The sequence below is a fragment of the Corylus avellana genome, chromosome 11 (genome assembly GCF_965113065.1).
Source record: "Corylus avellana chromosome 11, dhCorAvel1.hap1.2, whole genome shotgun sequence".
Lineage (NCBI taxonomy): Eukaryota > Viridiplantae > Streptophyta > Magnoliopsida > Fagales > Betulaceae > Corylus > Corylus avellana.
The window spans coordinates 9,120,288-9,146,037 of NC_142500.1; the positions used below are offsets into that span (position 1 = coordinate 9,120,288).

Here is a 25,750-nt window from a genome sequence, read left to right on the forward strand (position 1 = left end):
ATGGGAAATTGTAAGTAATGTGTTAGTAGTAGTTTTGTGAAACAATGCAAGCTCTATGGAGGTGGCGAAAAGAATCAGGTAAAACAGTGGAAGTATGTGATGTAGATGCCAGATGGGACACAATTTCATCCCGAAAGTAAAAAGTAAAAACACTATTACTAGAGAAGAGGACAAAACGATTAGCATTTGCAATCTGCTGTGTACTTAATTCCAACTATGAATTATTTTTCCCTCGCCCAACTTCCCATGAAAACAACAGAATAAGCTCTCAGACCTTGGAGCGCTTTAAGTAGACCAACACACCAATGCTTGTTAAAACCACTGCACTCGCCAAAACACCAGAACTAAGGGACACCCTCCCAGATCTCTGGATGGTAGATGTACACTGGCTTGAATCAGAGAAGTCCAGATGCAACCTTAAAACCTGACAAACACACAACACAATGATCAAAATATTAAAGATAAACACTAATCAACAACCTTCAGCAAGACAGCGAAACCCAATGTTTTTCAAAACAACGCAGGGGAGAGAGGGGGGAAAGAAATAAATTTATAGAGCTCAAAACATCAATTTACCTTGAAAAGAAATAAAATATCACTAAACCATAAAAGAATGTTGCTTTATTAAATATGTTATTAAAAAGAAAATATTGGCAGAGGTAAGTCGAAATTCCATCGGAAAAGGGGGAGTAAGCTCCTAGTTTTGTAAAAAACGCAAACAAACCACACCACCCCCGTAGATCAAAACCACAAAGTGGACACAAGCCAAAACCATCACCTTCTGTCCTGCTGATCTAGCATGACTGATAGCAGCAACAAGATCAGCATCAGTTGCAAGTAGAACTCTATCACCATCATCATCTTCATACTAAGAAAAGCAGAAATAAATAACGAATTAAAAGGAAAAAGTAAATTCCCCCTGTAAAACACAAAGCAAATCAAACAGAAGAATTTTAGAAGCTCACCATAAGCTTAGGGCAATCTCCATCATTACCAGCACCAATCCGTTGCATGACAGCAGATACCAACTCATCCAAATTTTCAGTACCTGAAGTTTAATCAACATGTTATTTTTGGACATATTTGGGTACGTTATGATAGCATTTTCCTGCAAAAACCTGCCACTCAAGAGCCTAAAAAAAGTAAACAAAAATTTGTTGCAAAAAGGGACTTGGAGTAAAAATCACAAATATTTGTCTGTCACTACCATAATCAGTCACACGGTCCACTTCACTTCTGCACAACCACTTTGCATCACCTAACACCAACTTCCATCAGAACTGGTATTGCCATCTCACAACCAACATAAAACAGTTATCAACATCAACCACTATGACCTCCAACACATATTCAGAAGAGAGAGTGAGAGAGCACCACTACAGATGACACACCTCTGCCATCACCAACTCCACCATTGAACCACCCCGCCTATCATGCTACTTATGCTTGCATTCCTCAACAATCAATTTCACACCACCAATTTGTTTCCATCTCCAACCCACACCACCAAAATACCATCGGTCAGTGTTGCAATGAACACGCAAAATAAACACTAAGCCAACTCACCTGCTTCTTTACAAAAAATTGGTTGGTGGGGGAGAAGAGAGAGAGAGAGAGAGATTAGTAAACATGCTTCTCCCAATTGAACACTACCAAACAACAGATAATACAACTCAGCCATCACCATCTCCACCATTGAACTACCAGCTCACCACCGTTTCAATTCCCACCCCACCCAACTTCCAGCACACTACCATCAGAACAATGCTGCCATGAATCCCCTACAGTTTCAAAAAAAAAAAATTATAGATTCCCAAATTATAGAATTTAAGCCATTTCTAGGCATCGAGACGCTTCAAAAATGTCACAACTCAAAAAGGTGGCAAGTTATCAAGATAGCCAGAAAAATATTTTCTCCCAAAATGTATTTTCTTCACTTTTGCAGAGACGCTTATTCTTTAAAAAACCAAAACACAGTTTTTGGTTCAATGGTTTTTTAGAACATGGAGAGTAAGAATCCGATGAAAATATACTCAATTCTCAAATGTAATATGCCACATTTTTAATATGTGACATTTTTGAAGCGTTTCGATACCTAAAAAGGACCTAAATTCTATAATTTGAGAATTTTTTCTTTGAAATTGTAAGGGATCCTAATCCACCATCACCACTCCAGAATCTTTTGACTACTCTTAATGGACTTATCTTGGGATATCGAAAGATAAATTGTGTTCTTACTATGGGACATGGAGAATAAAAACAAAACGAGAGACAGATGAAAATAAGGTATCTGGCAGGTGTCAGTGTGTGTGCATGCATAACACGCCTTTTCCAATTCAACTCTAGCTAAAAGGGGACATCTTGCATTCTAACCACTTCAGTACTTTTTTGTACTCATTCTATTAGATGCTACACTTTACGATACACTCTCTGCATCCTATAATGGATTTCTTCAGCCATTGTCTGTCCACATATTAAAAAGTTGGAAGTTACTCCTACTTTCCCTTTTTAGCTCAACTTTGGAATTCGTGTCCTTTTCATCAAAGAATTAAATAAAACACAGATAATTTTGGAATTTGAACATTCAAAAGTTTGAACTGTAAGGCCTAAAGTATTCTCCTTAAATTGCTTGTGTTTTATTTTTACAAAAAATGACACTTATTATGTGATGAAGGGAGTAAAACAGTACAAAAAAGAATTCGGATCTCTGCTTCTTCCGAAGATCCTATCCTTGATCACTCACCAAAATTGACCCGATGTACACGACCCTTTAGATCCTCAAACTTGAAGGCAAATGAATTTCCAAGACCAAGAGACGGATAGGTAAACTTCCCTTGTTCTGTCCCATCGGAAGCCATAAATCCAGACAACTCGCTGTAAACAATATCCAGCAGAATTAGTAGCAAAACCAACGAGATAACCAAATAATGTCAAGGCAGCAAAAATCAAACCTATGGGTGTCATACTCATCAGGCGGCTCTAAAGCAAGTGCTGAGTCCCAGAACTTTTGCATCATGGTGTTCGCCATGTCATTAACTCCAGAGCCACTTTCAACCTAATGAAGTGGAAAAAAAAAAAATGGTCACTAGTAATATTATAGCACGCTTTAAGTAAGATGAAATGAAGGCAATACCAAAATAACAAACTAAGTTCCTAATGACATGCTCATGGTTTTTTCGTTTAAGGCCTGAAGACCTTAAGGAGTTTAATTTGGGGCTATTTGCATTCCCTTTCTAACCTAACTTAAAATGCCATTCAACGTAACTCAATTTTGGAGGGAAAAGCCACCTCAACATGCTCAATCAATTTGCATTAAAACACCAACCGTTTGGTTAAAAATACAAACTTGATTAAGGAGACTCAATTGCTCAAATGAAGACCTAATTCGAATTTTTCTATACCTAAACATTGGATCCAGCTCGTGTGCTGTAGTTTTAAACTACAGCATGTGTGCTGTTAAAAATTCATGGGCTCGGATTTAATCTACTCAAACGAACTCAAACGTTGTCGTTTTTTCTTACCAAATGTTAACGTCTTGGTTTTCTTTTTTACGCCGTTTATTCTTGTCTTCAACCTTACGGTATGGGTATGGCCTTCATCGCCATCTTCATCCTCTTCTTCCCATTATAACTGATTTTTTATTTTCAGCCATTCAATTGCTTCTCAAACAACCAGAAAATTTAAATTAAACTCCACCCAAAAATTCCAACAATCCCTCCAAGAAATCACCGAAACCAGAAGAGAACACAATCAGTTGCTCAACTGAAAAACAACAGAACCCAAAGAAAAATCCCCATTCACCCATTCAGCCATTACAAGGAATGGCCCAATGAAATTTCTTTCAACTCATTCGGTTCCCTAACCAAAAAAAGAAAAGAAGAAAAGAAAACCTAAAAACTTCTCTCCACCCATTCTTGGCCATCAACAGAGGACCAACCACCGAAAATCACAATTAAACCCACAACAATTTGAACCCAAAATCAACAACTTCAAATCATATCACAATACCCATTTTTGGCCAATCATAGCACCAACAATCGAAAATACCAAGAACAAACCCACAACAATTTGAACCCAAAATCAACAAAATCACAACACACCCAACATTTCCAAGCAAAAACACCCATCCTGTCATTCAGTCAAAGCCAAAAAACTAACCCATGCAGCAACATTTTTCAAAAGCTCAACGAATATTTAAGAAGCTAAATAGAAAGAATGAGACTACTTTGGGGAGAGATTGGAACCCCTAAAAGGCCAGCCTCCGCACTTCTCTCTCTCTTTCTCATGGCGTGAACTTAGAACAGAAGCTTTATGTGTTTTTGGCTTTATTCGTAGGGCCTTCCTCCCTAATCAGCGTCAAAAAGAAAACTAACAAAATGTCTGCTTCTACAATATTTGGTAAAAAAAGGACAACATTTGAGTTAGTTTGAGTATGATTAAATCTGAGCCCTTAAATTTTTAAGGGCATGTGTGCTGTAGTTTTAAATTACAGCACACATGCTGGATCCCTAAACATTAGCCAATATTTTTATGATAAACTACATCGAATAAGCCTAATTCTTTTATGTTTTGTGATTCAATAAAGCAAGGTGAAAACCTTAAAATGATTCGCTCTATTCTGGAAAATATTATTCTAAGCATGCAACTTGAAATCGGGAATTGAATACTTTACCATAGAGATTGCCGCATGAGTTATCTGGAGAACATCTACACAAGCAACCACACATCCATCTGTGCAACAAATGCCATTCAATATTTAAATAATAAAGCACTTCTCATAAATACATCTTTTAATAACAAACTTGCTATCCTCGGTTTAAGATCAGGGGCTAAAAAAGCATTGCTCACCTCTGTCTAAAACAGGAAGATGTAGAAACTTCCCATCATGCATTACATGCAGGGCATCAAGAATTGTTGTATCTAATGTTGCACATTCAGGATTTGGCGTCATTACCTTGAGAAATATATTAGACAAAGAGGGGAGAAACAAAAAAAAAAAACCAGCAAACACAACAACTTCATCACTAGAGAGATCATGCTAAGTATCAACAACTTTTAGAACAGAGTGTCTGCTAACCACACAATGCAAAAGTAATAAGCAAACAAATGATAGGATTTTCACAATAAACCTTTTCCACCAGAGTCAATTCAGGAGAGAGGTTTTGTGCCACCACTCGCATAAGGATATCTTTCGAACTGTAATACAATGGCATCGCAAAATGATAAGCAAACACCAGATGATATTCCAAAGACACATTAAATGTCATCAAAAAGCAATGATTTGAGGACACAAGTATGACAGCAGTCTTCAGATTAATAAACAAGTTATCAACATGAGAACTACCAAGATTGTAAACACAGAGACATGCCCCTTATGTTTCTTTTTTGTTAACTAATAAGTTTATTAAAAGAGTGTAAGGCACTTACACAGGGAGTATAAAAGACAAAACACCCAACAAAGTCAAGAACCAGAAAGGAGAGCACAAAAGTCTACGAATTTAGAGATATTGCGAAAGGCATTTGCAGAGATCCATTCAAACAAGGACTTTATAAATATGTACGACTGTTATATGAATTTAAATGTTCTGTTTGCAGATAGACCCACAGACATCTCAGGCCCCAAAATATTACAGAATAGCCACTGCAAAAGATAAAGCCTATTAAGGAAAGAGTAATACGTAAGTATCCCCTGAATCTTGTTCCCTGTCATAATAACAACTGAATTTCCCCGCAGCTCCCGCATCTTTTTGGCAGCAACATATATAGGATCTGATGGTGAGACAATTGCAACCCTGAAAACATATAAAGCTACAAAACTGGTAACACTACAAAATCTATATAAATACTCTTTTCCTTAATGAACAGATAAGCAAGTAAAGCTTAAAAATGTACTTGGTATTTTCAGCAATGATAGTTGACAAGGAAGGTTTGAACATCCGATCCCTCAACGTCTCTATAAATGCAGATGGAGCTGAAACAGTTGATAAACAGAAAAGATAAATTTTATCTTTCATTTTTTTTAAAAAAAAAATATGTATATTCATTCAAAGCGCAAAAGTGCACAACACAAATACACAATAAGTATACAAGAAAACCCCTAACTCATAGAGAAAGAAGAACATAAATTTAAAAATTCAGAAAAAGTAGAAACAGGCAAAAATAACCCATGCCACTCTCCATGTAAACAAAGAATGTAGCACCAGCTTCTTCAAATTGAGCAAACTAGTCTCCTGATCTTCAAAGCTTCGGGCATTCCGCTCTCACCAAAGACACCACATCAAACATAAAGGGGCCACATCCTCCATACATGAAACGTTGTACGATTGCCACATTGTCCCCTCCAACTTCCCAAGCACTCACTCATACTGCAAGGCATAACCCAAGCAACCCCAAAAAGCTGAAAAATCACACTCCACAACTCGGTTGCAACCTCACAATGAAGTAATAAGTGCTCAATGGATCCAACACTATTCTTACACAAACAACACCATTCAAGCACAATAACATTTCCTCTTGCATAAGCTATCCAAGGTCAAGATTTTTCCTAGAGTCACCGTCCACACATAGAAAGCCACTCGCAGGGGAATCTTAACTTTCCAAATACTCTTCCAAGGAAATGTGAACCGAACAAGAGTAGACAATACCTGATAATACGACTTCACTTCAAAGGACTTCCTTTTCGAAGGGATCCAACATATTTTATCCTTGTCTACATACCTTACTTTTTGTGACTACAACTCGAAAAATCAAGCGAGCACATCCACCTCCCAATCTTGCACCGGTCGAGTAAACAAGATATTCCAATGGAGGATACCATTATTAATCTACATATTCTCCTCCACCCACGCATCATTCCCACATGCAATAGTGAACAACTCCGGAAGAGGACCTTTTAAGGTAGTTCCCCACACCACACATCATGCCAAAACAACACTTTAGAACCATTACCTACCTCATACCGCACAAAACCAGCCCACCCTCTCTAGATAAATTTCCACACACCCACTCCATATGATCCCCCTACCTCCTTTGATCTCGACTTGCATTGCACATAACAAGCTTGCCATTTATAAAAAGAAGATAGGATTTCCAATGGGGCAGCAGTTTTGGAGGTCTACCCAGAATTTAGATAAATAACCCCCAACCATCACTCTAGATGGCATCCTACTAAGACCCTCAATGACAATCAGAAAGTAGAGGCGAGAGGGCCATGAAGACTAGCAAGGAATCCATGAAGACTACCATTAATCAAAATAGAGAATCGTGTTGTGGAGATACAAGTAGACATCCATTTCCTCCATTTAGAACCAAAGCCAAGATGCCCCAAAAGATAGATAGTAAAGAAACTCCCAGTTGACATGGTCGTACGCTTCTTCAAAGTGCAAAGGGGCGCACCCCCCCCCCCCCCCCCCCCCCAAGGAGAAAAAGAATAACAAAAGTAAAAAAAAAATAAAATAAAATAAAAAATAAAAAAAGAAAAGGAAAATTGGAAAGCTCAACTTCTAAAAAGACCAAGAATTCCCGATTGTAACCTGCTGTCCAGACACTCATTTGCTATAACTGAGTCTAGAATTTGTGTCCCCCCTACAAAGACATTCTAACTATTCAAAATAAGCTAACCCAACACCTATTCCATTCTAATAGCAAGGACCATAGCCAAAATCTTGTAAACCCTACCCACCAGGCTAATAGGTCGGAAATCCCTTACTTCCAGCTGCCCAATCTTTCTAGGAATAGGGGCAATAAAGGTAGCATTAAGGGTCTTCTTGAACAACTAATACTCATGAAAGTTATGGAAGGTGTGCATAAGGTCATCCTTCCCTATAGCCCAACACGACTAAAAAAGGGCAATAGTGAAGCCCCAAGCCCAATGCTTTATCACCCATCCATACTAAGCAACACTTGAAGGACTTCCTCTTGAAACGGCCTCTCCAACCTCCGCTTCTATTGAGTCTAACAAGAGAAACTCCAAACCATCTAATTTGGGGCAACAATGAACTATTGTCCATGAAGAGATTGTAATAAAACTGAATGATTGTATCATTGATCGCCACTTGATCGGAGGTAAAAGTACTATTAATGCTAAGATAGGAGATAAAGTTGTTCTTCCTGTGAGAGTTGGTGAGGCAGTGAAAGAATCTTGTATTGTGATTCACCAAGTCTACAAAATCTTTCGTCTTTAGCCACATGTTCTCAAATTTAAATAAGTTCCTCTAGCTAAACCTCCACTATCGAGCAAAACAGGAAAATGATTAGATAAGGGACAAGGAAGCCAGTACTAAATTAGGGCAAGGAATGCTCTTCTCAATCTAGGAAAACTAGAAATCTATCAATCTTTGACATAGAAGGCGAGTCTTGGTTGTTAGCCTAAGTGAAAGGACCTCCCGCCAACAACTTTGTGCATAAGTTAGAGTAGATTCATACTAATAAAAATAAAATACTAACAAAAAATTATAACACACAAGGAATACATACTTTAGTCAGTTTCATTAACTTATTTGTTTATATTAACTTCTGCCAAAACCTCTCAATTGGAAAAGAATAAAATAATAATAATAAAAATAAATAAAAAACTATAACTTCAAAGTAATGTTTAAAATTAAGCTTCAATTTAGTCTATAACATAGGCGTTTTCTCAAACCAACAGTAGAAGTGTTTACTACAGGAATGCATGAGTGCAATAACATCCATTCAAAGTAAGTGTTTATACTAGTACATGTGAACTTATCAACCAACCAGAAAAATTGCTTCCCCACTGACGTTCCACCCCTTCAACTGCAGCAGCAATTGCACTACCCTGTTCAGCAGCCTTCTCCATTCTAGATATAGCATCATAAAGACACTTTGTAATATCTAGCAAGGCAATAACTTCACCATTTTCTACAACAGGGAGGTGTCTGAATTTGCCTGTTAACCAAAAACTGATTTTACATATAGGAGTATTCAAATAATATATTTAAAAAAGGCAACATGAGAGAATACATACAAATATGATGGACTTCAATAAAAGCGACAAGTACACAGAGAAAAGATTAAAAAATGAATAGGATGCAATATCATGTCCATTACCGCTAAAAATATAAGAAAAAAGATTTAACACCCCAGTCCCATATTGGGAAGATGAGAAGTAGCCAACATATAATGGGTAGTTTATAAAGATAATCATGAGTGCTAAGTCCCACATTGCCTAATTACTAGATGAAACTAGGTTATATAATGAATTTTAGGAAAATTTCAAATTGACTAGTCATTTTAGGGTGATAGCACAAATGTGCCAGTGCTTGTCCATTGGTCGTTACAAATGATATCAAAGTCACCTAGTAATGCTAGGCTATATGGTATTGGAGTACTGCATGACGTAGCCCTAACAAGGATGCCGGGAATTTAAGAGGGGAAGTTTGTAACACTTCGGTCACATATTGGGAAGATGAGAAGCAATCCACATAGAGTGGGTGGTTTATAAAGATAGTTATGGGTGCTAAGTACTACAATTCCTAGTTACTAGGTAAAACTAGGCTTTATAATCGATTCTAGAGAAGTTCCAAATTGATTAGTTATTTTGGGGTGATAGCACAAATGTGACTCTGGATTTTAGGAAAAACCTATTTCCAAAAATTGGTATCAAAGAAAGCTCTTTCTTTTTCATGACCATGTCAATATGATCAAAAGAGTCCAAACAAATGCCACCACGAAGTTGAATTCAGCTAAAACAGACAAACTTTTAGGCTTCCAACTAAAACTCCAGAAATGGGTTCATGTCTTAAATAATAAACACAAAACAGAAAATGAGTTTACAGATATGTATGAAGCCCCACTGAGCTAGCACCAAGAGAGAGTGAGATAGAGCAGCCATGGTTTTGTAACATAGCTGCAGTAAACTTGGCTATAAAACACATACCAACTGCGAAGGAAAGTCTTTGTTGCTTGAGTCATATGCGGGGGGGAACTCACATATGTGGCTCTTAGGGCGCAAGAGCTAGTAGGAGCCATTCTACCCGAAAAGCATATCTTTGGAGCTCAATATGAAAAAGAAACTTTGCAAAAATAATTGGAATCTAAAACAAAATAAATGTTTGATAGCAAAGCAAGTTGATAAGTTAATTCAATAACTGGAAAACCATTACAGCCAATGTCCAACTATCTTAAGATTTATTTTTCTTTCTTTTTTTAACAAAAGAAAGATCATATGAGATTCTTTGGGGGGGCTAAGAGGAGCATCAAGAGAAACACCACTATGAGCAACTGACGCAAAGAATGCAGTAGCTCGTATCATTTTAGGAGATTTTATCATGACCAAGTTCCAAAGGCATCTTGAGAATTACTTGGAGTAAATAACAGGGTGTCAATTATTAATTCAAGTAAAAAGTCAAAGCAGAAGACATGAAGCAGTTTCGTTTACTTCCACCATTATATTCCCGATCAAACAGTAACAATTCCCTCTCTCAATAGACCGACTCAAGCACAAAAGAGACATAAGCTCCAGAGAGCTATATCTGAAGCAATTTAATAAATTGTTTTGTCATGCAGATTTTAATTTATAACAAATCACCAACTTCAGTAGGCCCCCAAAAATAAACAAGACAAATAAAAAATAAAAATGGCTAAAGATATAAAGCTCACCTTGAACCATCTTCTGAAGAGCTTCAATGGCTAGCGAATCCGAAGTAACAAAAATAGGATTGCGCGTCATGATTTTGGATACTATCGTCTGCTCCGGCCTCAAACCCTCCGCTATAACCCTAGTGGCGATGTCCTGACCACAAAAGACGAACAAACCTATAAGCCTGATAAAATCAAACAACCCAAACCAATAAAAATCCAAACGAAACCTTATCAGTAACGATTCCAGAAAGCAAGGCATTGGCATCAGTCAAGAGAACGGCATCAACCCGACGAGCTGCCATTCGCCGACAGGCGTCAGAAACGGTAGTGCCCTCGGGAATGGTCAGGGCTTTCGACAACCTGAGCTTCTTCACCGTCCTTTCACCACCCACAGACCTAGAAATCCATCCACTAACCATCAAACAACATATTGAAGAGCAATTTTTCTGGGAAACAATCAAGAATTAGGGAACTTACGATTGGGGGGCAGGAGGAGAAGAGGGTTTGGAAGCATTTCCGTCGTGGGGAGGAGCGGATTTCTTGACGGTGGAGGGGCCGCGTTGTTTCTGGCTCACACCGTTCCTCCTCGGCCCAGGAGGCGCCACTTGGCTACTCATCTTCCTCTCTTCTCAAATATCAAATAAGATTCCCCAGAGAGAGAGAGAGAGAGAGCGGGAGCCCCAACCCTACCCCTTCCTCTTTTCAATCGACGTCTTGAGTTCAACTGAGCTTTGTGTTTTTAAAAATCTAAGGTTGTGTTTTGGCAAGACCTTCTGCCTTCGATAATGTAGCTGATTTGGAGTATAAAGTTTTGATTTTCTTTTGTATTAAAAAGTGAAAATATTTGATTTTACGTTAATTCTTTTATCTAGTAGTAATAAAAAGTAAATGATGTGATATAAAAAATAAAAATAAAAATATTTTGATATTGATTTTTTTTAAGAAAATGGTATGTAAATAGTGTTGAGGAGATGAAATGGTTTGCCAAACGGGTAATGCTATTCAGCAGCATTTCTTGCGGAAACTGTCCGCAAGAAATGCTGGTTAACCCAACCTGGGTTAACCAGCATTTTTATTAAAAAAAAAAAAAAAACTACACTCACACGCACACGTTCACTTTCACTTTCACTATTACCCCCCCAAAGTCCCACTTTTACTGTTACCCCCAAAATCTCCCGCCCCTATCTCTCTCAATTTCTCCCGCCTCCTCCCACCCACCACCACAACCGGCTGCCACCACTGTCCGCCACCGCCGGCCACACTATTCACTGGCTACGAAGCGCCGCCAACCACCACAGTTACTTATGGAGCGTCAACTTGAACCCAATTTCTCCCTCTCTCCCAAACCACCGGCCGCCGCAATCCAGTGCACCGGCCACCACGAAGCAACAGCGCCGCCGCCCTCCATGGCCTTTTCCCGGGTAAGAAACTAGTTTTCTCAGCATATAAAAAGTAAATATATCAAGTGCCGCGGGACAAATGCATTTTGTGTAAATGAGCAATTGAACAAAGGTGTTTGATAAGATTCCTCTTCAAATGTTTGGACTACATCACTATTCATCAATTTTCAAGTTACATACTAAAAAGTCTTTGGAATATTATATCCTCTGCAACCAAGTATAAAGCTTTACCTGAATACCAGCATGGCTGTATAGATAGAAATCAAATTCTGTTGGATGACAAATTTTAGTATCAACCACAGTGCCTGAGAAAACAGATTAAATGTCATTAGATAAAAATTACCAAACCAATGATGGGATGCAATTGTGCATACGAATGCAAAGCAAAGAATATGTAATTTTTTTAATGGGACCTTTTAAAACAAACGAAAACTGTACCTAAATTGAACAATAGCATAAGATTACGGCCTTTTAAAAAATGAATTTGAAATTGCTTTCCCTTCTGTAGCCAAGCAATAGCATAAGATTATAATCCAATTTCTCTTCTAGAATGTGAACTAAGAAATAAGAAAAAAGGATTCGCGCTACCCAAAAAATTGTTTGTCTTTCAGCCATGGATTTTCTAAGCTACCAATCAGAGCATTAACGAACAAACCCAAAACCAACCCCAAAAAGAAAAATGTGAAAGAAAAAAAAAACAAAAAACAAAAACAAAAACATAAGCAAAACATACCAAAGAGGGCACTTGAGCTCCATTTTTTGTGGAGTTGGGTCGAAGATTCAATGCTAATTTTGGAGGGTTTTGGACCATTGAGTTCATGTTTTCATGCTTTGAGTTCATGTTTCTAATTTGAATTTTTTCTTGTAATAACTACTAGATGGACTTGGAAAATGAATGTGAAGATGACAACTTACGTACACATATTCGTGTTGGTGATGATCTGCCCTCTGAAATTGTCCTTGAAAATGGTTTGTTAGGCTCTTCTTCTCTCATTCGTACATTTTATGCTTCATTTGTTGAATGATGTTTTGTTGAATTTTATTATATACGCATCTTGGTTTGTTTGTTTGTTTGTTTATTTATATTTTTTTGTGTGTCGTAGATGGAAATGAAACTATAAGGGATGAGGACAACAATAATGGCAAGGGCAAGGGCAAGTCTGAGTGGAAGCTCGTAAGTGAAGACGAAAATGTTGAGCAACCTCAGCGAGGTATGACGTTTAGCTCCATAGACGAACTTTTCTCATATTATAGGCGGTTTGGTCGGAAAAGAGGTTTTGGGGTGATAATCAAAAAAATTACTAAAGACAAAATCACTGGAAAAGAGACACGTGTCACCCTTGCATGTGGGCGTCAAGGCAAGCCACAACCCACGACAAATAAGCCAAATCCCACAATAAAAACGGATTGCAAGGCGAAATTGAATGCAAAGTTGGTTGAAACAAAGTGGTATGTGACTAGTGTAATTAGTGACCACAATCATGATTTAAGTCCAAACAAGGGAAGATATTATAAATGCAATAGGAATTTGAATTCTAACGTGAGAAGAAAGATTATAGTAAATGATATATCTGGGATTGGACTAAGTCAGAGTTTTAATTCTCTTGCTGTTGAAGCTGGGGGGGTATGAGAATCTTCCTTTTATAGAAAAAGATTGCAGAAACTTTATTAACAAGGAAAGACACATTCGGCTTGGCCAAGGAGGTGCTAAAGCACTTCTAGACTATTTGAATAAGATGCAAGCAACCGATAGTGGTTTCTACTTTGCAGTTGATTCTGATGATGATTCTAGGTTGAAAAATGTGTTTTGGATTGATGCAAGAAGTAGGGCATCGTATGAAAGTTTTGGGGATGTCGTGACATTTGATACGACATACTTGACTAACAAATACGGTATGCCATTTGCTCCGTTTGTGGGAGTGAACCACCATGGTCAGTCAATACTTTTTGGGGCAGCATTAATATCTAGTGAGGATACAGAAAATTTTGTATGGTTGTTTCAAAACTGGTTGAATTGCATGAACGGCCGAGCGCCGATTGCAATTATAACAGATCAAGATCGGGCTATGAAAAATGCAATCGCAAGAGCTTTTCCAGGAACCCGACACAGATATTGTCTATGGCACATTTTGAAAAAAATTCCAGACAAGTTTAAATCATATAAAAATTATTCTGCCATTAAGAGTGCCATACATAAATGTGTTTATGAGTCTCAAACATGTGGTGACTTTGAGGTAGGATGGCAAAGTCTACTAGATAGTTATGACCTTAAGGACCATGATTGGTTGCGCCGGTTATATAATGAGCGGACTTTTTGGGTACCAGCATATCTGAAAGGTGTGTTTTGGGCTGGTATGAGAAGTACACAGCGGAGTGAAAGTATGAATGCCTTTTTCGATGGCTATGTGCATCCGTCTACCACTTTGAAGCAATTTGTTGACCAATATGATCTTGCTTTGCGGAAGAAGGTTGAGAATGAGAGTCTTGCAGATTTCAAGTCTTTTAATACTAAGCTTCCATGTGTAACCTTCTATCCTTTTGAGGAAAAATTTGAAAAAGTTTACACCATTACCAAATTCAAAGAAGTTCAGCATGAGATAATAAGCAGAATTTATTGTACTGTCTCCCTTTTGACTAAAGAGGGTGCAATTTGTACCTACCAAGTGACTGAACAGGTAAAAGTTCAAAATGAAGTAGTTGAAGATGCATACGTGAAAGTAGTACCATATGTTGTCTACTTCAATGAAGATGGAGATGAATTTGAAGTAAAATGCACATGTGACTCCTTTGACTCAAGAGGCATCTTATGCAGACACATCTTTGCTCTATTGTGTGCACATAACATTACATCTTTGCCCCCCAAATATTATCTTGACCATTGGAGGAAGGATGTGAAGCGAAGATATACTTTAATTAAATGTAGTTTTGATGCTTTGAGTGCTAACCCCGAAGTACAAAGATATGACAGCTTGTGCAAAGGTATGCATACATTAGCAGAGGTCGCTGCAAGAAACGTAGATCACTACACAAAAGTTTGGATGCATATTGATATGTTGACCAAGGAATTACGTGCTTCAAGTTGTGAACCCAATCCACCTTCTCTTGCACTTCCAGGTGTATCTTTAACATGTAATGAGTCCATTGATAATGTTGAGTTGGCGGTAGATGGTGATGAGGTTCATAGTCCTATTGTAGCTAAAAAAAGATGAAAGTTACCGCATAAAAGGAAGATGTCTGCGGTGGAAAAAGCGACAATGAAGAAATCACAAAGAAAAAACAATGAGGCATGTAACACTAATCCCATTAAGAGGAAACGAAAAAATAAGGTTACTTACTTTCCTTCCCCAAGTGTTTAATTATTATTATTAAAACATTTTGTGCATTTCTTAACATCTTTACCTTTTTTTTTTTTTTGCACCACGTAAAACATTTACTTACTTAAAGACTTCCCATGGAGATGATGTTTCGTATTTATTTGAAGCTCCTTGTGATGTTTTTGAAACTCAAGAGAGTGCAAGTACTCAGGTATAAAAAATAAAAATAAATAATTATTTCATGAGATTTGGTTTATTTTGTTATTTGAAATCTTGATCATAATTTTGTAGGATATGTGGCCACCTGAGCTATTGGAACGGTAATTATAATGGAAGGAATGCAAGCTACAATGCTTTTTTTTGGGCTATTGCGCCGGTTTTTTTTTTTTTTTGGCACTTTTTTGGTGTTGTATAGACTAGTTGGCCATTTTTGTGGTGTAATGATTCTGGGTGTTGATAGTGAGAAGGTTACTAGTGGTTCTAATGACTTCAATTATTGTTGATGTAGTCGTACTTTCTTCTAAATATTATCAGTTTAGTATTCAGATTAATGTTGACAGCTTGTTGGTTGTTTGCAATATCTTTCTACTGTATACTATAGCTTTTTCCTTCTTTTTATTATTGGTATTGAGTTCTATATGCTTCATAGGTGCAACAGGCTCCAAGTATTGTTGGAGAGCACGGCTTATTTTGTAATATAAGATGGGGTTAGTGTTGGGAGTGTCTTTATTTTTTAGGTGATCACCATGGAAAATTTTTGTGTAGAGGCGGATGGTGATTTAATTTTGGTAATCTACCTTGTAAATTTGTTTTGGATAATTCTGGTTCTTATAATGTTTTTCCCTTCAATATATATGATTCTTGCTATGTCAAAAATAAAATACATGCAAAAAAAAAAAAAAAGCGAAAACCTGGAAGGTTTTGCAAGTAACTGTCATAGTTCCTAGTGTTTTGCTTATTGTAACTCTTTGAGGATGATAGAACAAAAAAACAAATTATGTACCTTTCTTGAAGTTGATTTTTTGTTTTAATAGTTTGTGTTAATATGTATTGTGTATTGGAAATTATGTAATACTTGTTTTGTAATGAGAATTAAGGAAATGAAAATGCGACAAATGGTACTGTGGTATGCTAGGCTTTAAGATAGATGATGCATGCATGAGGAACTGAGAAGTGCAGCCCGGGTGTCCTTGAGCTGTGAGCAAGAAGACAGCAAAGAAGTATAGAAAAGTAGACAAAATTGCCTTCAGCACAAACTCCCACCAGCACTGGTGCATTAGTTGGTGAAATCTTCTAAGGTTGTTGATGCATAAAGAGGGAGAAGTTTTAGGTTCAATAGATCATCCACATATTTCTGAATTAAGGGGTGATGACAAGCTTCTAAGTAAATTGAAATTAACACACAATAATTGTAACTCTTGAATTTCTTTCAAAAATTCACAGGTCCAGTGCAACAAATTTTGAAGCTAGATACATTTAATACATGGCTGACAGGGTTCTCCCACAATCATAGATATAGCCCATATGGGTAAGTTCTACCAAAGTGGCCATTGTTAATTTAGCAGCCATCTAAAAACTTCATTTTACTGCTTGAAAAAAATAAGCTACATGCCAATTTTGATTGCAGATAGGAGGTGGACTTGCTCTGAACCATCAATACGCAGATTGTCTTTGAATTTGACAGCAACATGATGGATGTATATACGTGTGTATTATCTATTATGATTACATATATAAATGCTACACAATTGTGCCATCTCCAATTCAACAATCACTCAATCAAATTTTACACCTTGTTCTAAACTTAAATGCTTAAGAAGCAAGTTTTGAGACCGAGGAAAAAGCATCTTGTCAGGATTACCAAGAAATGCCAAATCGTTCAGCAATACAAAATCATCTCCCACCAATATCCAGTTAAACCAATCAATTAAATCAACAAAGTACAAAATTATATAACAATATGAAGCCGTCAACATTACAATAAATATGAAACCATTATTATTAAGTCGGAATTCTCAAATCCTTCAACAATACAAAAAAATCATCTCCCAAAGCTATCAGGATTACCAATAAATGACAAACCCTTCAGCAATACAAAAAATCCTTTCACCCAAATATCCAATTAAACCAATCAATTAAATCAACAAGGTACAAAATTATATAAAAATATGAAGCCGTCAATATCCTTGACAAGCCTTTTGCTATGATTGCATCCTTGATGAGCATAAAAAAATCTCTTATATCGTCACAAAGCTAGCAATGATTAGCAATTGTGCCTTCATCAATTAATAGAACAATGGCCATCTTTGGAAGTTGATCAACAATGCCTGCAAGGGCAAAAACTTATAGATTTCAGCTCAATAGAAATATTATATCAACAATGTTTTTCATTCTTTTGATTGAGAAGATCAAAGTTACTACGTGTGGCTGACCATAAGAACTTGGAGCTAGGTAAGTTAAAATAAATCACTTACATAATTTGAAATTTATTTTTCATTGTATTCCTCCTAACATATCTAGTTTCAATCTTCATTTGTGAACAAAAAAATCAAAACACATATAGCTGTTTTGATTTTTCTGTGCTGTTTTGATTTTGTGTTCTTAAAATAAAACCAAAACCGAAACCAAAAAATCAAAACATATATAGTAGCAATCGCAACAAACTCATTAGAAATTTTCAATTTAGGAAGGAGAGGTAGAAGCCTAAATCACAGCACAAAGCAATTTTTATTGTTCCACAAAACACAAATTCCATTGAGAAGAGAAGCAGATTGATCTTGTCCAAATAAAACCAAAGAATAACCGAAGAAAGCTTCTCCCAAATCCATTCGGCTTAAACAGAGAAATTCCCAAAAAATTCAACACATTGACCAAGGAAATTAGGACTCAACAAAAATCAACCTTCCATCCGAAAATCATTCATCCAAATTCCATCAAAATAGTAAAGAAATCACAAAATTAAAACAAAATGTACCCAAAAATTCTTACCCATTAGGGTAGTGTTCGGCCAGCCAATTTTTGGATGGCCGGCGCTGCTGCTTCGTGGTGGCCTGCGATTTGGGAAAGAGAGAGAAATTGGTTCGGGTCGGCGCTGCTTCTGCTTCGATAAGAAATTTATGAAATGTGTTAAACCAGGAACAAATAGAAACAAAAAACTACAACAAGAAAGCCTCGGTTGCTTTCCGAAATCAGCATGATAACCAGGATTCTATTCCCCAAAACAAGAGAAAAACCAGATAATAAGAGAGAAAAATTACCGGTGGTGGCGTTTGGCCGGATTTTCGAGCTGGTGACTTGCCGATTTTTGGGTGGTGGGCGTCGCCGGTCGTTGTGGCGGGTAGAGCTCGGCCGGATTTCGAGCTGGTGCCGTGACCGGTTTTGGATGGTCGGCTTAACCGGTGGTGGCATGGATGGCGTTCAGTGGCGGCGGCCGAAGATGAAGGGAGGGAAGGAGCACCGTGGGAGAGGAGAGGAAACGTTTTGGGGGAAAAAATGAAAATTTTGAAACCTAACCTGCTTTTAGTCCTTTCACGCGTGTTTTTTTTTTTTTTTTTTTTTTTTTTTTTTTTTTTTTAGTAAAAATGCTGGTTAACCCAACAACCAGCATTTCTTGCGGACAGTTTCCGCAAGAAATGCTGCTGAATAGCATTACCCTTGCCAAACGCAACCTAAGCCTCCTTTTGTTTCCATTTCATGCAAAAATGTATTTCTTATGTTTAGGTATTTAGTAGTACCACAAAAAATCATGGTCAAACAAAAGCATTATACCATGACCAATAAAACCTTTTTTAATGAGAAAAATATGAAAAGATCCATAAATTGATAGTTATTTGTAATATAGCCTCACAATTAGGGGTGTTCAAGTGAGGCGTCTATAACCGCTAATCACTAACCGCATAATCACTTTGGTAGGCAGTTATTAATAACCGACAATCGCCTAAGGCAGGGCATTAGCGATTTTAGGGGTAGGGAAAAGTGGTTAATAACCGCTAATTTTTCGTGCACGTTAAGAACTTCGAGACCATCGTATCGACGTGCTGCATGAATTGATTCGAGTTCGATTGCCCCCCGATCATGGTACCATACGTATAGAAATAATTTTCGTCATTTTGTGTATATTAAAGGGTGAAAGAACTGGAATATGACTCCAATTAACATGAAATTTTCCATGCACCTTAAGAACTTCGAGGCAATTGTGTTGACATGCTGCACGAAGTGATTAGAGTTAGTTTGCCCCCCCGATCGGTGATACAGAACTCTAGAAAAGAATTTTCATCTTTGTGTGAATATTGGGAAGGCGAGCGAACTAGAAAATGACCTTTTCGATTTACACAAAATTTTCTATGACCCATAACATTTTTGAGGTGATAAATTGTCTCGACATGCTGCATGATATGATTAAACTGTGTTTGCCTTGTCGATTAGGGGTAGCAAACCTCTAGCAAGTATTTTCATCATTTTGTGAAAATTGAGGGCTGAGCAAAGATGAAAATGACTTTATCCGATTTGCACTAAATATTATGGGTACGTTAACAACCTCCAAGTGATCATGTTAACGTGCTACACGAATTGATTCGAGTTCGATTGCTCCCCCGATCGGGGTACTGAACCTCTAGAAATAATTTTCGTCCTTTGTGAAAAATGAGAGACGAGCGAACTAGAAAATGATTTTCTCCAGTTTAAATGAAATTTCCGGTACGCATTAAGAACTTTGAGGCAATCGTGTCAATACGCTGCATGAAGTGATTCAAGTTAGTTTAACCCACAATTGCTGACACAAAACTTCCAAAAAGAATTTTCGTCTTTTTGTGAACGTTGTTGAAGCGAGAGAACTTGAAAATAACTTTGTCCGATTCGGATGAAATTTTTCATGCACATCAAAAACTTCGAGACGATGCTGCCAACGTACTACACAAATTGATTCGAGTTCGATTGCCCCCTAATCGGGGTACCGAACCTCTAGGAATAATTTTCATCCTTTCGTGAAAATTGAGAGATGAGTGAACTGGAAAATAAAATTCTCCAATGTAAACAAAATTTTCGATGCACATTAAGAACTTCGAGGCAATCGTGTCAACATGCTGCACGAAGTGATTCGTGTTAGTTTACCCTCCGATCGGTGATATAGAACTTCCAGAAAGAATTTTTTTTTTTTTTGTGAATGTTGGTGAGGCGAGCGAACTTGAAAATGACTTTCTACGATTTGGACAATATTTTTCTTACGCATTAAGAACTTCGAGACGGTCACGTCGACATGTTGTACGAATTGATTCGAATTCGATTGATCCCTATCGGGGTATCATACCTATGAAAATAATTTCCGTGCTTAAGTGTATATTAGAGGGCGGAAGAACTAGAATGACTCTGATTTACACAATATTTCCCATGTGTGTATTAAGAACTTCCAAGCGATCATGTCGACATGCTGCATGAAGTGATTAGAGTTAGTTTGCCCCTGAATTGGTGATACAGGACTTCTAGAAAGAATTTTCATCTTTGTGTGAACATTGGGGAGGCGAGCTAACTAGAAAATGATTTTTTTCGATTTACACAAAATTTTCTATGACCCCTAACATCTTCGAGGCAATCGTCTCAGCATGCTACGCAAAGTGATTAAAGTTCGTTTCCCTGCCAATCGGGGGTACCAAACCTCTAGCAAGCACGTTTGTCATTTTGTGAAAATTGGGGGCCGAGCGAACATGAAAATGATTTTATCCGATTTGCACTAAATATTTCGGGCACGTTAACAACCTCTAGGCGATCATGTAGATGTGCTGCACGATTGATTCGAGTTCGATTGCCCCCTAATCGGGGTACCAAACCTTTAGATATAATTTTCGTCTTTTTGTGAAAATTGAGAGATGAGCAAACTAGAAAATGATTTTCTCCGATTTAAACAAAATTTTTGGTGCGCATTAAGAACTTCGAGGCGATTGTGTCAATGTGCTGCACAAAGTGATTCGAGTTAATTTAACCCTTAATCGTTGATACAAAACTTCTGAAAAGAATTTTCGTCTTTTTGTGAACGGTGTTGAGGGGAGCGAACTTGAAAATAAATTTCTCCATGTAACGTCCTAAAAAATTAATTAACTAGTAATTAACTTCATGGTTTGTCTCTCAGCATTATCCCTCGCGGAACAAGACTCAAGGACCTCTATTCCTCAAAAAGAGAGGATACTAAGCAATAGAAAGTACTAAAGTTCTATAAACATAATTGTTACAACTAGAACATCTACGCTATATCTTAGTATGCAAACATGCATAAAAGCTCTTAATTCTATAACATAACTCATAAGTACTAGTTACCATGAGCGCTCGCCTAAGCTTGCAATAAGTCCTCAAACATCTCCCGGATCGAATCCTCCAAAATAACTGGATGTTTTGTGGTATCCATATTCTGCTAAATTATCTGCAATAGCATAGTTGTACATATGAAAAAAAAAAAAAAAAGAAAAAAAAAAAAAAAGGGAAAGAATACAAGGGTAAGTCTGACGACTTAGTGAGTATAAATGCACATGACGTACTCGTTATTAAATAGTGAACTCAGTTGTTTATAAAGCACGTGCAACATTATGAGATGACAGTTTATCAAGGATGTGATATAGATATAATATATATGCTTATTATCATGAGTAACAGTAATAGTTTAACTGTATGGTCTACTCGAAATATTACCCATTTTCAACAGGGTTGATGCTGTCTTGAAGGACCTATAATACAACACCAGTACCCCAGATATTATACGCTATAGTCCATAACATTAGTGGCACGACTGAGTTCGACCTCGTATGGCCCCACACCACTAATGATGTACGTCATGTAGTGACCACCCAATAGGGAACAACTGGGCCTTGGTCACGAAACCATTGCATTCAAAGCCCCCACACATTTAACTTGTATAGTAAGCTCATGGCTGTTATCCCGGACGTACCGGTGTACCATGTTATACAATGCAATTAATTTTATCAGTCTTTTGCATGCATAATTTTATAAGCCTCATTGTTATCTTGTTAATCAACATACATTTTCACAAAAGAGAGTTCACAATAGTTCCAAAATGTATTTCATGAATCATGAGAGTTACAAAATATGCATGTTTGATATATATAAATTAGACGTTCAATGCGGGAAAAGTAACAATAAGCATCCATGTGAGTTTGTACTCACCCGGGTTGTAAGGCTTCTCCGTAAAATTCCTTTAAGGCTCCATAAACTCGAATACTGAGAAAAGACCTATTATTAGTTCTAAATCAAACTCAAACAAACCTACAACATGAAAACAGGCACTATCAAAACAATTGGCCAAAGTGGCGTTCCCTGGAACACTTCAGGTCACACGTCCGGGCTCATGGCCGTAAGTCTGGCCAGAACGTCCACTTAAAAGGTTCAGGAAGAACCTCATTTGGTTCAATTGTCCTCCTATCCTCCCAAACTGGTTCAAAAGCTACCAAAAGGATTCCTAAGATCTCCTATCTCAAAACAATATCTCCATGCAAAAGTAAATCTATTCAACAAAGGTGAAATGCTAAACCAACTTAAATAAAGTTTAAAGAGAAACAACTAACTAGGAGCTCTACCACTAAGCTAACTATGAAAACACTTAAATAGCATAACAACTAAATAACAAGCTAGGCTTAAAATGTTACTTCCTTGAAGCCAAAAACCTCCAAGAATCACCTCTCTTTCTCCAAGATTCACAAAACTCACAAAGGCACTCACGTAAGGATCCCAGAGGGTTTAGAGGCGAGAATGAGCGTGAAAGGGTGAGGGGGTAAGGGGTATTTATAGGTGAAAAAAGCAGATGGCGCTACAGGCTGTTCTGAAAAGCAGAGTACGTCCGGTACTATTGGAGCGTACGTTTGGTACTATTTACTAGTGGTCAAAAGGCTGCATCGTACGTTTGGGTATTATCCATGGGTTAACCCAAAAAGCATGAGTACATACGATGATCCCCTGTGTATGTCATGTACTATTTGTATAGTATGGCGTACTATTGACAGAGTACATCTGGTGGTCCCCATGTGCATGTCCAATACTATTGTGAGTGTACGTACGGTGGTCCCCAGCGTACATCCTCACCAAAGACAAGAGCATACGTACAATGGTCCCTAGGCGTACTTCTGGTCAGAAAGCCTGAAATTCCCAAAATGCCTTTCCAGCTGTACTTAGTGACCCAAAATCCCAATTAACCCTTACCTAAGCTACCTAAGCTTAGTTAATTATTTGGGTCACTACACTCCGAATTGAAGGAAATTTTTCGTGCACTTTAAGAACTTTGAAACGATCGTGCCGACGTGCTACACGAATTGATTCGAGTTCGATTGTCCCTCGATTCGGGTACTGAACCTATAGAAATAATTTTCGTCCTTTTGTGAAAATTAAGAGACTAATGAATTGGAAAATGATTTTCTCCAATTTAAACGAAATTTTCGGTGCGTATTAAGAACTTTGAGGTGATCGTGTCAACGTGATGCACGAAATGATTCGAGTTAGTTTGCCCTTCGATCGGAGATACAGAACTTCTGGAAGAATTTTTGTCTCTTTGTGAATGTTGGTGAGGTGAGTGAACTTGAAAATGACTTTATCCAATTTGGACAATATTTTTCTTGCGCGGTAAGAACTTCGAGACGATCACGTCAACGTGTTGCACTAATCGATTCGAGTTTGTTCGCCCTCCGATCGGGGTATCATACCTATAGAAATAATTTTCGTCTTTTTGTGTACATTGGAGGGCGAAAGAACTGGAATATGGCTCCGATTTACATGAAAATTTCCATATACATTAAGAACTTCGAGACGATCGTGTCAATGTTCTACATGAAGTGATTAGAGTTAGTTTGCCCCTTGATCAGTGATACAGAACTTTCATAAAGAATTTTAATCTTTGTGTGAACATTTGATAAGTGCCAAAATATTCATATTTTAGCCCTTAACTTATATTTGTTAATTTCTTAGTTTTGTTAGTTTGTGCTATTTTATTCTCTTTTTGTGTTTTTTGTGTTTTTGTAGGTAATGGAAGAAAAGAAAACATTTCCGAAAAAGTTTCAAGCTTAAAGGGCAAATTGAGAAGACCTAGAAGATATAGTTAAGCTTAACCAATTATGGTTAAGTTTAATTAAATAAAGGAAAAGATTAAATCCGAATTTCTCAAATTGGAATCAAAATCGAATTGGATTCAAATTTGGATTCTGCATATGTCTCGGTATTTTGACCATAACTTTGAGCTCAAATATCCGATTGAGGTGATTCAAGTAGTATTTAAAAGCTAATTTAAAATTATACCAATCATTGTGAAATAGCATTTTCCTAATTAGGACTGATGCTATACCAAAATCAACCCGCAAGATAGGAACGTAATTCTAGACAAATCTTATTCCAATTTGGACTTAGGTTTTCTTTATCCTAATTGGACTAGGACTTAAATCTTCGAATTTTCAAGGATTACTAGGGATTCTAGGACTCTCTGAAGCCCTATAAATAGACATTTAAGCCTCATAATTCAGGACACAATTTTCAAGGACACAACTTTGGGTGAGGAATTGGAGGCTACTTCTAGGAGTGGTTTTCGATTCTTTCTTTTCCTTTTCTTTGTAGTTTTATTTTAATTATGTGTAACTAACTCTTAAGGAGGGCTAAATTGAAGCCATAATTATGTTTATTTAATATTTTAATATTGGCGCCTTTGTAATAATCATATTGTGATGCTTAACTTGATTAATGCATGTTTTCTTGGCCTAACAAAATGGTTAAGTGCGAAGCCAAATTGTTTAGCCCAAAAACTTATGAGCTTGTGCAAAATATCGAGGCAATCAAGTCGGCGGGTGCCACGAAGTGATTCGAGTTCGTTTACCCCCAAATATTCATTAACGAATGATAACTTTTTGTGAAAGTTTGAAAGTCCCGATCGCGCCAGAACAACTTGAATTTCTTCGTGCCACTCGTTAACACGATCGTCTCGAACAACTGCACATGCCCGTAAAATTCTGAGCAAATCGGATGAAATTGTATTTTCAAAAGTAGGACTAAACCCATGGGACTAACAAAATGGTCAGGTGCAAAGCCGAATTGTTTCGCCAGAAAATTTATGAGCTTGTGCAAAACATCGAAGCAATCATGTTGGTGGGTGCCATGAAGTAATTCGAGTTCGTTTGCCCTCAAGGCGAGGCGAAATTGTTTGGCCCGAAACTTTATGAGGTTGTGCAGAACTTCGAGGCAATCATATTGCTAGGTGGCACGAAGTGATTCGTGTTCGTTTGCCCCCCCATTTTTCGTAACGAACGATAACTTTTTTTGAAAAATAACAAGTGCCCCGATCCCGACCGGAACGACTCGAATTTCATTTCGACACTCTCCGACATGATCGCCACGAAGAACTGAGCACGCTCGTAAATTTTCGGACAAATCGAACGACGTTGTATTTTTTCACAGCTAGGA

At 37.4% G+C, this 25,750-nt stretch overlaps 2 protein-coding genes across 2 annotated transcripts; one reads left to right on the forward strand and one right to left on the reverse strand.

Moving 5' to 3' along the window:
• Window positions 1-74: 74 nt before the first annotated feature.
• On the reverse strand, window positions 75-11,355 carry LOC132165446 (CBS / octicosapeptide/Phox/Bemp1 (PB1) domains-containing protein). The gene is made up of 14 exons (XM_059576016.2): window positions 11,080-11,355; window positions 10,830-10,998; window positions 10,621-10,753; window positions 8,737-8,907; window positions 5,893-5,971; window positions 5,679-5,792; window positions 5,130-5,196; window positions 4,849-4,954; window positions 4,673-4,731; window positions 2,952-3,055; window positions 2,744-2,874; window positions 966-1,048; window positions 779-868; window positions 75-424 (listed from the first exon to the last, which is right to left on the reverse strand). The coding sequence occupies exons 1-14, from the start codon at window positions 11,217-11,219 to the stop codon at window positions 269-271; spliced, it is 1,602 nt and encodes a 533-aa protein (XP_059431999.2). The 5' UTR covers window positions 11,220-11,355; the 3' UTR covers window positions 75-268.
• Window positions 11,356-13,641: 2,286 nt separating this feature from the next.
• On the forward strand, window positions 13,642-15,211 carry LOC132165074 (protein FAR1-RELATED SEQUENCE 5-like). Its single transcript, XM_088511918.1, has one exon. It carries the CDS (start codon window positions 13,739-13,741, stop codon window positions 15,209-15,211), a length of 1,473 nt encoding a protein of 490 aa, XP_088368044.1. The 5' UTR covers window positions 13,642-13,738.
• The last annotated feature ends 10,539 nt before the right edge of the window (window positions 15,212-25,750 follow it).

Bases quoted from the DNA above. Each gene is read 5' to 3' on its own strand.
- LOC132165074 (XM_088511918.1), top strand. From the start codon at position 13,739: ATGCAAGCAACCGATAGTGGTTTCTACTTTGCAGTTGATTCTGATGAT.
- LOC132165446 (XM_059576016.2), bottom strand. From the start codon at position 11,219: ATGAGTAGCCAAGTGGCGCCTCCTGGGCCGAGGAGGAACGGTGTGAGC. The intron at 10,754-10,829 runs GTTTCGTTTGGA...TTTTGTGGTCAG, and splicing joins CTGGAATCGTTACTGATAAG to GACATCGCCACTAGGGTTAT. The intron at 1,049-2,743 runs GTGAGTGATCAA...ATTAAACTTCAG, and splicing joins TGTACATCGGGTCAATTTTG to GTACTGAAAATTTGGATGAG.